Raw genomic sequence first — 13,394 nt, 5'->3', positions numbered from 1 at the left:
CTTATGGATAGTGATGCTAAGTTACAGGCTGCAATAGATCTGTGTTTGCAGAAAACTAGCCGGAGAACTGCACTGGACCATGAGCCACCTAATCTTACAAGCCAAAGTCCCAAGTCTGTGTGTAGATCCCAGGTCTCATCTTCACTATCTTGTACTACCTACAAGTACTTGGTTTGGTCATGAAGAGAAGGTGTTTGGGCCTATAGTCTAACCACATCAATGCCATCCTAAACAGGGAGCTTACAGACAAAAGATAACTGCTACCCAGGAACTTACCATGAGGGTGGGTGCAAGCTTCAGGTTCGGGCCTTCAGTGAGTGAAATGTTTCCTTTTCTAAGTTTAGAAAGTGTAGGAGTGGTGGGTGTGAGCATCAGATGTGGTTACATGGTTAGAAATAGGCAGGAAGGGACATTAGGCTACAAGTGGTATTGGCTCAGGTGGACTGGGTTTGTGGCCAAAGAATCTGTTTTCCTGCGGTACTTTCTTACCTTATTTAGGCACAACAGTTCTCCTGAGATGGTGCTGGGGCCTGGCTTCTGCTGCCTCAGTGTCCCCTAGTCTCACAGCTGGTTTGGGAGACAGGTCCAAGGCTCTCCATATCACCTGCCTTTCCTCCAAGCTAACCCTCACCAGATTTAGACAAGGAGAATTTAGTGGCTAGCTTTAAATTTCTCTGTGAGTTCTGAGTTCCTTCATACTAAGAAGTGGAAATGGATTTGGAATGAGTTTGTGGACTGCCTGGACAGCGTATCCCTGTGGTACATGCAACTAAGCCCAGAGGATCAAAACTCCATCTTCATTCTGCAGGGAGTTTCACTTCTGTGTCTGAATTTCTTCACACTCACAAATGATGAGGTTTTCTTTTTGGTGCTGGAGATAATAGACAGAAGGTAAAGGCTTTACTCTGAGCTACACCTCCAGTCCCAACAATCCTAAGACATATTTATCTTTTAGTCATCATTGTGTTATGTGCCCCCCCTTTTCTTTGAGACAGAATTTCTCTGTGTAGTTTTGGTGCCTGACCTGGATCTCACTCTGTAGACCAGGCTGGCCTTGAACTCACAGAGATCTGCCTGGCTCTGCCTCCCGAGTGGTGGGATTAAAGGTGCGTGCCATTATTGCCCAGCTCTATGTGCCCTTCTTAACATGTGCTATCTGCCTTCTGGAGGGAAATATGTCTTTTGGGCCAAGACCAGGTGCACTGTGATCCTCCACAGAGAAACAGACATGACCTTCACATGTCACATAAGAATACACTGCACATGATGTTAGACTTGGTTGACTTGCTCTTTATTAATGGAAGTGAGTAGCTTTTGGTAGTTCTACCATGGAGAACAACAACCATGGGTAACACACACTGAGAGATGTCTCTTGGGCTGGAGAACTTAACAGGAGGGTAGAGTTCGCACTACACACTTCTTAGGTGCCAGCTTTCCTCCCTGGGTAGTGTTCAGGACAAGTAGTTACTATTACAAAACAGAACAAGTAGTGTGATAGAGCTCTGGAGAGTGTTCTACAAGCATCCGTTGGGTCGAAGGAACAACCACAGCAGTGGAGTTAAGGCAAAGATATTTTCTCTTGCTACAGAATCTCCATAGTTCTTAATGTATTCCAACATGATTATACATGCATTCAATTTAAAAGGAAAACAAACAAGTTTACAAATTACTACTGGACACTTAAAAATAAACATTATGTCACTTTTCTTTTTGGCAGCACCAGACTGAACTTTGCATTATTTCAGAAACTTCAGGTACATTACAGTCTTCTGAGAAAGGCCCAGTACTTCAGAATTCCCGGGGCGGCTGTGGAGAAAGAACGTTACTGGCAACAAAAGTTAAGACAGTTGAGCACCTAGGGAATCTAAGGAGCTGTCCCACGTGTGCACACACATCCGAGCTTCCCTCACTGCCCTACTGCTTTGTTTTCCTCTTTCTCTCTCCAGTGCCAGGACCTCACTCTGCTCTGCAGCCCGCTAGCAGCCTCCTGCCTGCTTTTCTAGCCAGCACAGTTATGCTCCTTCTTAAAGGCAGGCTATTATAGCTGAAGATGTGAGTTCATGGACACCTTTCTCACTATACACACAGGGCCTCCATACGTGGAGAATTGGCAACCCCACTTTCCCTGGGCCCCAAAGGGCCCAAATTTGACATGCTCTACACACACAGGAAGATAGCCCTTCTTATCCGGGGGCTCTTTTTGTGATGGAATTCAGAAAAACCTGCTTACAGCATCTTTTTAGGGAGAGGTTGAGTGTATTTTTCATTCATATGGCTTAAGACATGTGAGTTGGCATGAAGGACTGGAGGTGCCTGCTGCCACAAACTTCAAGCTGAGGAGTTCTCATGGCCAGAATCTGGGGTTTGACCTACTGGAAAACCTCATGGGAGCCCAAATTGAAGATTTTAAATAGCTCAATGACATAAATGTCTTTCTCTTTGGTTTCAAAATCAAAAGCAACATGATTAACATTTTCAACTAAGAAGCAGAATTGACAGGAATACCAAAGAAACACTAGCCTTAAATAAGAAAGAGAGAAATAAATCTAATGAGGTAGCTGAGGTCAAAGATCAAGTCCACAGCCTACACCAGTGAGCTCAGGAAATGCTCAGGCATTTTTCAACACAAACTGCTGTGGTGTTTAATAACTGTTCTTTCTTTCCAATCCCTGCAGGTACATACAAACCTGAGATTTAGTCCCTGCAACATGAGGCCCTTCAGAGGCTGGAGTGTGTAAAAGCAAACAGGAAGCAGGCTAGACCTCTAGTGCAGGGCTACTGTGGCTCAGGTCCTCCTTGTCCCCATGGAACTTACATGATGCTGGTCCCACACAGAGCAGGCACCAAGTGGAACTCAGGGATATGACTGGCTGGCAAGTGGAGTACATCTTGAGGCAGCAGAGAGGCTAGGGTCTGATATACCTAGCAGGCCCGAGGCAATTCTCACAAGTCCCCTCCCCTGTCCCTACATACATAATTTTTGGTAGGGATATGTCACCCTTCCTCTGGGGAGTCCTGTCCCTTCCTCCTCTGCATCATCTCAGGTTCTGAAACACCACTGCTTCCAGCTGCTCATACCCTGAGTTCTCACTGATCACAGGTATAGGCTGTGACTTGGTGAGTAGCTTTTCAAGGTTAAGTTCAAATGACTTCCATGTGGAGTTGAACAAAAATGTGGCCGTCCCAATTTTGTCAGCAGGGGATTTATAACTTTCAGCACCACAAACATTCAGTTCTCACGTGCCGAGACAACATTACACGTATACCCTTTCACAATGCATACATTTGTAGGCACATAGGCACACTCTTACACACATGCATGCACATACACACTCTTACACGCATACAATTAATACACTGCAGCCCAGCGGCATCCCAGGCACAGCAAGCTCAGGTGAGGCCAAGATTGGGTGAAGATGGGCAGAGTGAAAAGGCCTTGAGCAGGGCAGGGAAGGGTTGCTGGGGAAGGAGCCCTGAGTGGTCCACCTCGCTGTGATCTCCTTCTGTAGTCCTCAGAGGCAGTAGCCAGCACACCAGGCACACCAGCCTGTGGGCAACCCAGAAGACCCGCAGCAGGAAGGAAAACACCAGCGCTCTGTTAGGTCTCTGTCGTGTAGTTATTGTAGGTCAGAGGAGACAGGGCTGAAAAGCTGCTCCACCGCCTGGTGCTAGGCCGGGGCTCCATGCGCCCTTGCTCTTTATATTTACCCAGAATACTTTTGGCTTCTTCTGCATCCCGCAAGGGGTTTTCTCCATATTCTTCTTTCAGCCACTGCCGATACTGGAAAAGTTGGAAACAAATCTCCAATGTCACCCACACCCACACATGAATTCCCAGTGACTTTCACTTCTTAAGCAATGGTGAAGTTTTCACATGGAAGCATGGAAATCAAGGGCATCAGGCGATCGCAGCTTTGCGGTTGACAGCCAATGGCAGGCAAGAGAAACAGCTGTCCCTTCAACGATCTGGGTTCAACACTTGAAAAATCTGCTGAACTATCCATCTACTTAGCAGACTTGGAGCAGTTAGTGTCTGCTGCTAAGGAATCTAAAATGGATGCAAGAAAAATGTGTTCTTGTGCCATCTGCCTGTGACAGCAAGGACTGACGAAAAGAGTCCAGGGAGGAAACAGGAAGAGTTCAGGTTTGCAATTCAGAACCATCTCATAGAAGGTGATCCCGTTTACTCCAGCCAAGAACCTAATACTCGAGTTCCCATAATTAGTATAAGAACTACCCCCTTCCACTGTCACCTGGTTGATCGTAACTTTAATAGCTTAAAGTCTGAGATGAAGTCAAAGTGAGAAAGAAAAACAAGAAGAAAGTAGGCCAAACCAGGAAATGGTCACTACACCCAGAGGGAGAGCAACCCGCTGGTATGGAGAACCAGGCGCCGCACAGCGGCAAAGCTGCGGCACAGGAGCACAAACACGCAGGAAGACTCTCAGGGATGGAGGGGGAAACCTTGGACCTGATAACTTCTGTGGGCCTTTCAGTTCCAAGCACCTCAATACTCAAAGTGCAAGGCATGGCCCGGGGTGGCTGTCTGCATCTGAAAAGTTCCCTAAAGACCACTCACCTGGTGCACTTCATATTTCTCAAATTCCTGCAGCTGCCTTTGGAAGCCCAGGTTGGGGTTGGCACAGGACCTCCCTGCTCGAACGGTGTGCAAGGCATCTTCCCAACCAAAGTCGGTGACAGTCATGATGTATGCAATCACCAGTGTCACACTCCTGGAGACCCCAGCCAGGCTGCAGAACCAAGACAGCTACATGTTGCAAGGACAGTCTGAGGACTACAGATCCACCACTCCACCCATCCAAAGGACCTCATTCTGGAAAGTCTGTCTTCCTTGAGGTTTTCATGGAAGCAGGCAAGGACTTACTATACCAAGAACTTTGCGTGACTCCAGCTCTAGTGGAGTGGAACCATTCTAGAGGCATTTTAGCCCAACAGTCTATAGTTTTTCTATAGCATATGGCCTGGATATTTTCCATTTCTTTGGCAATAATGTAACTGCAGCACAGTGAGTGGCTTAGGGCTTCCAACCCTATGCAACAATTCCACTCAAAACCTGAAGGCTTCATGGCTTTATTAGCTACCATATATAACGGGCAAGTCTGACTTTCAAAGCTCATGAAAAGTCTGGGAATGCAGCTCAATGGTAGATCACTTGGCTAGTATCCTCAAGGTCTGGGTACGCATCTTCAAAATGGACTACAGAAGCCTTTTCCAAACCTTAGCTTCTAGATTTGTTTTGATCTAACCAAGCAGAGCATATGGCGGGCAGACTGAACACTCCTTGCTCCAAAGCAATCGCCAGGGTACATGCAAGCACCAGTGGTTGGTTGGTTGGCCCTGTCAAGGGGTTAATTTTGGATGCATATGTAAGTTAAGACACAAGACTGGGCTTCCTCAGAGTGCTCTATCAATGACTAAACATAGGGAAGCTTAGAGAATGTTCTTGTTTTTTGAAAAATTTCAGATATACACAAATATATTAAACAGGAATTCTTAGAATATCAGGCCTAGAATAGTCTAACAACAACAATAATAAACCCTCCTCTTAAGCACTAGCTCATCATCAGGGCTTTTTATTAGGAACTGCAAGGGAATTTTAAACAAATATATCCTCTTAGGCTACAATTCTTGATATGAATTCAACAGAAGCCTGGAGAGTCCCTAGGACTGGGGTTTCAGAATCTCTATCAACTGCCTCCAATTGCACACCCAAGGCACTTTAACCCAAATGTAAGGGGAGGTTGAAACAATTATCACTTCTATTGGTTATGCTACCTACTTTCTAAAACAGTAAGCAATAAAAAAATACTGCACATTATTTAATATATAAACATAAATCTGTGTAAATCTGCAAAACACCATTCTTAAAGCTACGGAAACATCTCATGTCCTTTTTCTGCTTTCGTGGACTACTGGCCCACAGCTTGTGGATGTGGTTTCTCTGTCTACTGTATTCTGGCAGGGCCACCACCAGCTTAAGCACCAAGAGTTACCACTTCACACTGTTTGTGCTGCGGGGGTTGTCGGGAAAGAGGAGGGACCTGCTTCTATTCAGTCAAAGACTTACACTTTCAGTTAATTAATAGCACACATCATTCAAGACCAGGGATATGATCAATCTCTGCTTTAACTATGCAGAACCACGGCTCCAAATGTTGCAAGCTATTATTATTACTGCCAATGGTAATACTGATCCAGAACACACCAGGTGAAAATCAGATCACTATACAGACACTACACTTAAGCATGCTGGCTTGTCTTTCTTGTCAGTGTGTGTGTGTCTGCATGCATGTGCAGGTGACCTTTCTGATCATGGGTCACTGGTCTCAGGGCTCACTGTGGACACCGGAATCCATGGTGTTCAAGGTCTCATAAAGGGCAGGGTACTCGGTGCCGTCTGTGTATTTCCTCCCAAACATTTTCAGGCATCTCTAGGTGACACCGAGCACACAACAATGCAAGTGCCAGCTGCTGCTGTTGTCCCATATTGTTTAGGAAATAAGGACAAGAAAAACGAGTGCATGTTTCATATAGACACACTTTTCCTAGATATTTCTGAGTCATGGCTGAAATCATGGATTTGGAACCAATGGATATAGAGCACTGACTTTCCATTTATGATACAAAGTACAGCAGACTGAAGGTGGGTCCCTGTAAATAAAATATCTAATTCTAAGTCTGCTTGGATCAGTTTAAAGAACTAGAGGCAAACACACACAACAAAAGCCCCAACCTCAAAGGGGAAAGGAATTATTTTGGTGTTATAGAAATGTATCTCTACACAGTCACAGTTGCTACCAGAGTCGGCAGGAGGAAGCAGGGCTTTGAAATGGCCACCTTGGGGGTCTTGTGTGAGTCTAGCAGGACCAGCTGACACATAGGTGCTGTTTTAATAAAATGTCAAGCTAGTAATGACAGTGTTTTGTGTCTACTAATCTTGACAACAACCTCTAGAAATCCTAAAGCAAAAACAAAAGCAAAACCGGTCAGTTTTCTTTCAGCACAAGGAAATGAGGACTAGTACAGAGCAGCGCAGCAGTACGTATGCATTGGAGAGTCAGAATCTACAGTGCTGTTAGCACATGCACTAATTAACCGCACAGAGAAAGGCCCTCATAGGCTCATATACTGAAATTCTTGGTCCCCAGTTGGTGGAACAGTTTGAGAAGGATTAGGAAGTATGGCCTTGTTGGAGGAGGTGTCACTGGGGATGACAATGACTCTGTCTGGGCTCTGAAGTTTCAAAAGCCCAGACCGTTCGAGTTAGCTCTCTGCCTCATGCTTGTGGATCCAGTTAGGAATTTCCAGCTACTGCTCCAGCAGCATACCTGCCTGCCTGCTGTCATGCTCCTTACCAGGATGGTCACGAACTCTTAACTTTCTGGAACCATAAACCCCCAGATAAATGCTTTATTTTGTAAGTTGCATTGGTCATGGTATATTATTACAGCATTAGAAAAGCAACTAAGTTAAAAAGACACCAATTATAAATCAAACTTATGACAACATTATAGAGAAAGAGTCAAACTTACCAGTGCACAAGACAGCCCTCACCCTGGAGTCGGCACTCATGAATGAATTTAATACTTTCTTTAAAATGTCTTGTCCTATGCAGAAAAAAAGTGAGAAGTGACATTTACTATTTAACATCTGATGAAAAGAAACATCTTCTGGGATTTACTAAGATGTCTTAGAGCAATGCTTGTCAACTTTTCTAACGTAGACCCTTTAATAGAGTTCCTCATATTGTGGTGACCCCAAACACAAAATTATTTTCATGCTACTTCATAACTGTAATTTTGCTACTGTTACGAATTATAATGTAAATATCTATGTTTTCTGATGGTCTTAGGTGACCCCTGTGAGAGGGTCTTTCAACCCCAAAGGGGTTGTGACCCACAGTAGAGTCTGCCCCATCTAGAGCCAGGCCATCCTGGGATCAGCACAGCTTCAGCCGTAGTGGATCACAGGCATACTGAGGCTTAGAAGGCCTCCAATCATCAGAATTTTCCAGAATTGATATTCAAGCCACCCCTGAATCATATGGGGTTCCTACTGACTGATATACAGAGTTCTTGCTTAAGCTCTTATGTTCATTCTGCCCCTCACACTGGCTGTGAACACTGTACAGCCTCAGAGCTCAGATGAGGAAGGCATCTCTGTTATGTGGTCTTCCCAAGTTCTAGAAGCTGGCTTATTTCTGACACCCTGGAGAGCTTGGAGGCACTGGCTGTAATCATCTCCCTAGAGACCTCGCTGGTCATTCTTGTCACTGGAGCTGTGGGGAAAGGAGAGTTCAGTTTCAACTGTTCTGCCACTCTGTATGGCCTTCAAAGCATGACTTAGAAAGCAAGAATGATGGCTCACAGAGGAGATAAGGTAAAATATCAGAAAGCTTTGCAAACTCTGCAGTTCGCAATGATGGTGAATGTTGTAGTTCGTTCTTCTGACCCTACCTTTTGGGTCACTTCTTTTCTGGGCATTTATTCAGCATACAACTATTCAGGAGATCCACCATCAGGTTCCCGGCAGTGTGCCTGCCTTGAACCACATGGACAGAGATCTGCACTGGAGCACAGGCCAAGTACAGGTTGTGAGGTGTAGGCCCAGAACCTTTCAGCAGGTGTATTTTACCTTCAAGTGGTTTCTAAAGCACTGAAATACCCAAAGCTGCCTATGTGCCCAATTCATTTCTCTATAAACACTGAGTACTGGCCATTTTCCAGGGATTATGACAGCCTGTGAGACAACTGTTAAGGAATAATTTTCCCTGCAGAATGACGGGGCAAATGAAATTTGGTTACTGCTACAGAAGAACTCAGTGGGGTTATGCTGGCAAGAGGCAGTGTGGTTGTTTGAATAGGAACGGCCCCATAGACTCATGTGTTGCATGCTTTGGCCCATAAGGAATGGTACTATTTAGGAGGTGTGCCCTTGTTAGAATAGGTATGGCCTGATTGGAGGAAGTATGTCATTGTGGAAGTGAGTTTTGAGGGCTAATATATACTCAAGCCACACCCAGTGCGAGAGTTTACTTCCTGTTGCCTGCAGATTAAGATGTAGAACTCTCAGCTCTGTCTCCAGCACCAAGTCTGCCTGTATGCTACCATGCTTCTCACCATGATGATAATGTACTAAACCTCTGAAACTGTAAGCCAGCCCAATTAAATGTTTTCTTTATAAGAGCTGTTATGGTCATGGTGTCTCTTCACAGCAATAGAAACCCAAACAAGACAGAAGTTAGAACCAGGGACTGGGGTATTGTGATAGGCCAGATGATGTTTTTGTTTGGAAGTATGTGGACTTTGGCAGTTTGAATTAGAAAAACAGATGAATGATTTAAGTAGGGCCTAATGGGCCATACTAGAAGAAGCATGGAAGACAGTGGTGCTGAGGGTGACTTGAACTGTGGGGACCTGGCTCAAGAGGTTTCAGAGGATCAGAATTTTAGTAAATGGCCTAGAGACTCATCTTGTGATATTTTAGTGAAGAATATGGTTGCCTTTTGCCATTGTCCGAAAAGTCTGCTTGAGGCTAAATGAGGAGTTTTGAATTAATTCCATAGGCAGAGAAAAATCTCAAAACAGCCTAGTAATGACTCCACTGTACAGTTATTAGCATTCACTCTTATGAAGATTTGTAATGAAAAGGAACAAGCTGAGCAAGGAAAAATACAAAATGTACAATATGAGGAGAAAAGGAGCACCAGAAAGTGGAATGGAGTTAAATCCTGTGTTCATGGAAATAAACAGATTTAAGAAAAACCTGATGTTAAATGGAATAAAGAGAGTGGAGACCTCAGGGCAAGATCACATCCAGCTAAGCTTCCAATGTGTGAAAAGGAATTAAAGAACAGTTTAGGTACAGACATAGTGGTACATGCCTTTAATTCCAGAACTCAGGAGACAGAGGCATGCAGATCTATGAGTTTCAGTTCAGCTTGGTCTACAGAGCAAGTTGCAGAACAGCCAAGTTTAGGCAGTGAAGGAAACCACTGAAAAAAGAAAGCTGATGAAGATGTAATTGAACAAGAAGACCATGTTTCAGCCCTAGGAAGCAGCAGAACTTGGCAAGCTTTAAAGTCAAGAACAGAAGAAAGGGTTTATGGAATCTCCTTCCAAAACTAAGGAAAGCTGCTGAAGCCAGGCATGTGGCAGGGGTTTCCCCACATGGAGGCCCAGAGAGGCCATTGTGTGAAGCTGTGAAAGTGAAGCCTGGAATGCCTTGGAGACCTCAAAATGTGGGAGATGCCAGAATCATGGGATACTTGCCAAGGAGAGCTGCTAGCAGGGAGTTGATCTAGCCCAAGAGAAAGAAGTGTGTTGTAGTCAACAAAGTTGAAAGGAGTTGGAGATCAGAAGAGTGCTTTGACGTCAGACATGGAGATGCAGAGTTTGGAGTTTGCCCAGCTGGCTTTCGGTCTTTGGTCCAGTATTTCTGTACTATCCTCCCTTTCCTCCATTTTGGAACAGTAATGTAAATCCTACGCCATCATATATTAGAAATACATGATCTGTTTTTTATTTTGATTTTACAAAGGACTACAGTTAAGAGATTACATGAGTCTCAGAAGAGACTTTGGATTTAAACACATTTGAGACTGTTACAAACTATGAGGAGTTTTGAAGTTGGACTGAATGCATTTTTGCATTATGTTATGGCTACAAGCCTATGGGGGCCAGGGAGTGGAATGTGGTGGTTTGAATGGGTATGGCCCCCACAGACTCATGTGTTTGAATGCCTGGCCCATAGGGAGTGGCACTATTAGGAGGTATGACGTTGTTGGAGGAAGTGTGTCACTGTGGAGGCAGGCTTTAAGGACTCATATATGCTCAAGCCATGTCCACTGTGAGAGTTCATTTCCTGTTGTCTGCAGATCAAGATGTACCAGCACCAAGTCTGCTTACATGCCACCATGCTTCACGCCATGATGATAATGGACTACACCTCTGAAACTGTAAGCCAGCCTAATTAAATGTTTCCTTTATAAGAGTTGTTGTGGTCACGGTGTCTCTTCACAGCAACAGAAACCCTAAGACAAGTAGAAAACCTTTTTTTTAAAAAGAGTATTAGGGAGTTTATTAGGATATAAACTGGGAAGAACAACTCACTAAACAGGATAAAGCAAAATCGCTGCAGAGTCCTGAAAGGCTGATGGCCAGTCCCATGCTGCTCCTGCTGCCCGAGTCAATCCACACTGCACTGTCCAAGCCCACAAGGGAGAGAAGAGAGTGAGGTGTATGTGCCCCTCAGGTCTTAAGTTAGCCCTGAGGCCACACCCTAGGGGCTGGTACCTTAAGATCATAAATGAAATAGGTACCCACTAAATCTCCCCTTTTTGTCTGAATAAGGAAGTTCTAACCTAATACAAAACTATACAATAGGACTGATTATCAAGTATTGTCCAGGAGAGGGGAAAGGCAGTAACATAAACAAAAATAGAAATACAACCAACAAGAACAACATCAAACAAGAAACATAGACTAAATGTCCAGAAATATCCAGACCATAGGTAAATGGCAAACTACAGAGATTACTCCAAGAGTGTCCTATCCTGAAGATTCTAACTCTGGTACCTAAAATGTTCTTAGACACAAGAGGATTGTAACTGTAACTGTCTAGTCTTCAACCCCATCAAGGACCTGAGAAGGAAAATAATGTTACCTGAGTAAACAAGAAGCACAAGCAAGCAACTTCTGAAAAATTGCAAGAACTAACAGAGACAGCTGGTAGCCTGGACAGTCACCTAATGTTTCTCAGCACCTCTGGGGCATCCATTTTGGCTACAGGCCTAGAATAGCTACCAGACCATTTTCAGAAGCAGGAATTTTAAAAGACAAGAAACATTTTTAATGAGATGAATGTACGTACAATGCACATACCTATGCCTGCCAACAATTACATGAGTCACAGCAGTAGAGATTCCAAGTATACCAATCTAAGGACACCAGATTGCTATAGAAGTCTCTAGCATAGCATAGCATAGCATAGCATGGCATGGCATGGCACGGCATGGCATGGCATGGCACAGCACAGCACAGCATAGCATAGCATACATAGCACAGCATAGCGGACGTGTTTCTGATAATTTCCCCAGGGAAAAAACTCCTAGATATAAACACAGGGCTCAGAGAACTGCAGCATTGTTCTCAAACGGCCAAAAGCAGGCACAAATATGTCCCTGCTAAAACCATACAGCCAGCAACACTAGTACTCAGAAGTCCAGTGCATGATCAGGTGGGAAGTGTCGGTACAGGAGCAATCTGACAGCTGGTGGGGAAGTGTCTGTAGGCATGGTGCATGTGTTGGAGGGCTGAAGCAGAAGGTAGAGCCTCCCAAGCTACAGGTCAAACCAGGTACCTGGAGCTGACCAGGACATCCCTGACACAGCTCTGATACCACAGCAAAACAGGCTAGGTACACTGATTCAGTTTTGAACAGCCAAGTGCTCAGGTTCTGAGAATACTCGGCTTCTACCAGCTGTGGCCACAGAGAAAGAACAAGAAAGCTAAGGGAGAGGATTTCTGCAAAAGTCTCTCTTTCTGAGCAAAGAAATGTGCTATGTCTAGCCTCCAACCAGAGAGCTACAAAAGTCATGCTAAGATCTGTAGTAGAAGCATAGAACTCCAGGGTCAAGTGCAGAATGGGAAGCCAGGTTTTCACAGGGTATCAGAGCTTTGCTGGCAGCCCTAGGAGTACCCCACTCAGGTTTCTCCACATCACCTCCCCTTGAGACACCATCAGAGATGGTCTACTTACAGCCAATTGAACTCTCATATCTGAGTCTAATTCAGGAATTAAAAAAGCCCAAGCCACCTCACTTAGGTCAGAAGTGTCCTGTGATGGCTAGTTTTATGCCAACTTGACACAGGCTAGAATCATTTTTGGAAAAGGGAACCTCAATTGAGAAACTGTCCTCACCAGATTGGCCTGTGGACAAACTTGTAGTGCATTTTCTTGACTAATGATTGATGTGGGAAGACCCAGCTCACTGTGGGCAGTGCCACATCTGGGCAGGTAGTCCTGTGTGGTATACAAAAGTAGGTTGAGCAAGCCATGAGGAAAGAGACAGTAAGCTATGTTCCTCCATGACCTCTGTATCAGTTCTGACCTGACTTCCCAGGATGATGTACAAGCTGTATGATGACATCAACCCTTTCCTCCCCAAGTTGCTTTTGGTCATGGTGTTTTATCACAGCAATAAAATCCCAACCAAGGCATAGACCCAAGCTACTAGGCTGCAATCTGCCTCATGGCTTATACAGAGGTGTCCATCCTCCTTTCAGTAAACAGGAGCTGGATTCCAGACCTCAGACTTGACAGGCTATCCAGACTCTAAAGTCCCTTCAGACCAGCTGAACATCAGGGGATGG

The 13,394-nt window shown here is 44.7% G+C and overlaps 1 protein-coding gene across 3 annotated transcripts in view; it reads right to left on the bottom strand.

The window, feature by feature from the left end:
• Nucleotides 1-1,269: 1,269 nt before the first annotated feature.
• Nucleotides 1,270-13,394, bottom strand: part of Dusp22 (dual specificity phosphatase 22) — a 58,446-nt gene continuing 46,321 nt past the window's right edge. For 2 of the 3 annotated variants that reach the window (XM_006972288.3, XM_076573119.1), the window contains exons 5-7: nucleotides 7,554-7,628; nucleotides 4,580-4,751; nucleotides 1,270-3,781 (exon numbers count right to left, since the gene is read on the bottom strand). In XM_006972288.3, coding sequence (XP_006972350.1) covers nucleotides 3,599-3,781; nucleotides 4,580-4,751; nucleotides 7,554-7,628 — 430 coding nt within the window. In that variant the 3' untranslated portion in view covers nucleotides 1,270-3,598. The remainder of the gene's footprint in view (nucleotides 3,782-4,579; nucleotides 4,752-7,553; nucleotides 7,629-13,394) is intronic. The other variant, XM_006972289.4, reaches the window with a different exon arrangement.

This window comes from Peromyscus maniculatus, chromosome 5 (assembly GCF_049852395.1).
Source record: "Peromyscus maniculatus bairdii isolate BWxNUB_F1_BW_parent chromosome 5, HU_Pman_BW_mat_3.1, whole genome shotgun sequence".
Taxonomy (NCBI): domain Eukaryota; kingdom Metazoa; phylum Chordata; class Mammalia; order Rodentia; family Cricetidae; genus Peromyscus; species Peromyscus maniculatus.
Note: the sequence above shows the minus strand (reverse complement) of the source record. Positions and strands in the feature narration are given on the sequence as shown.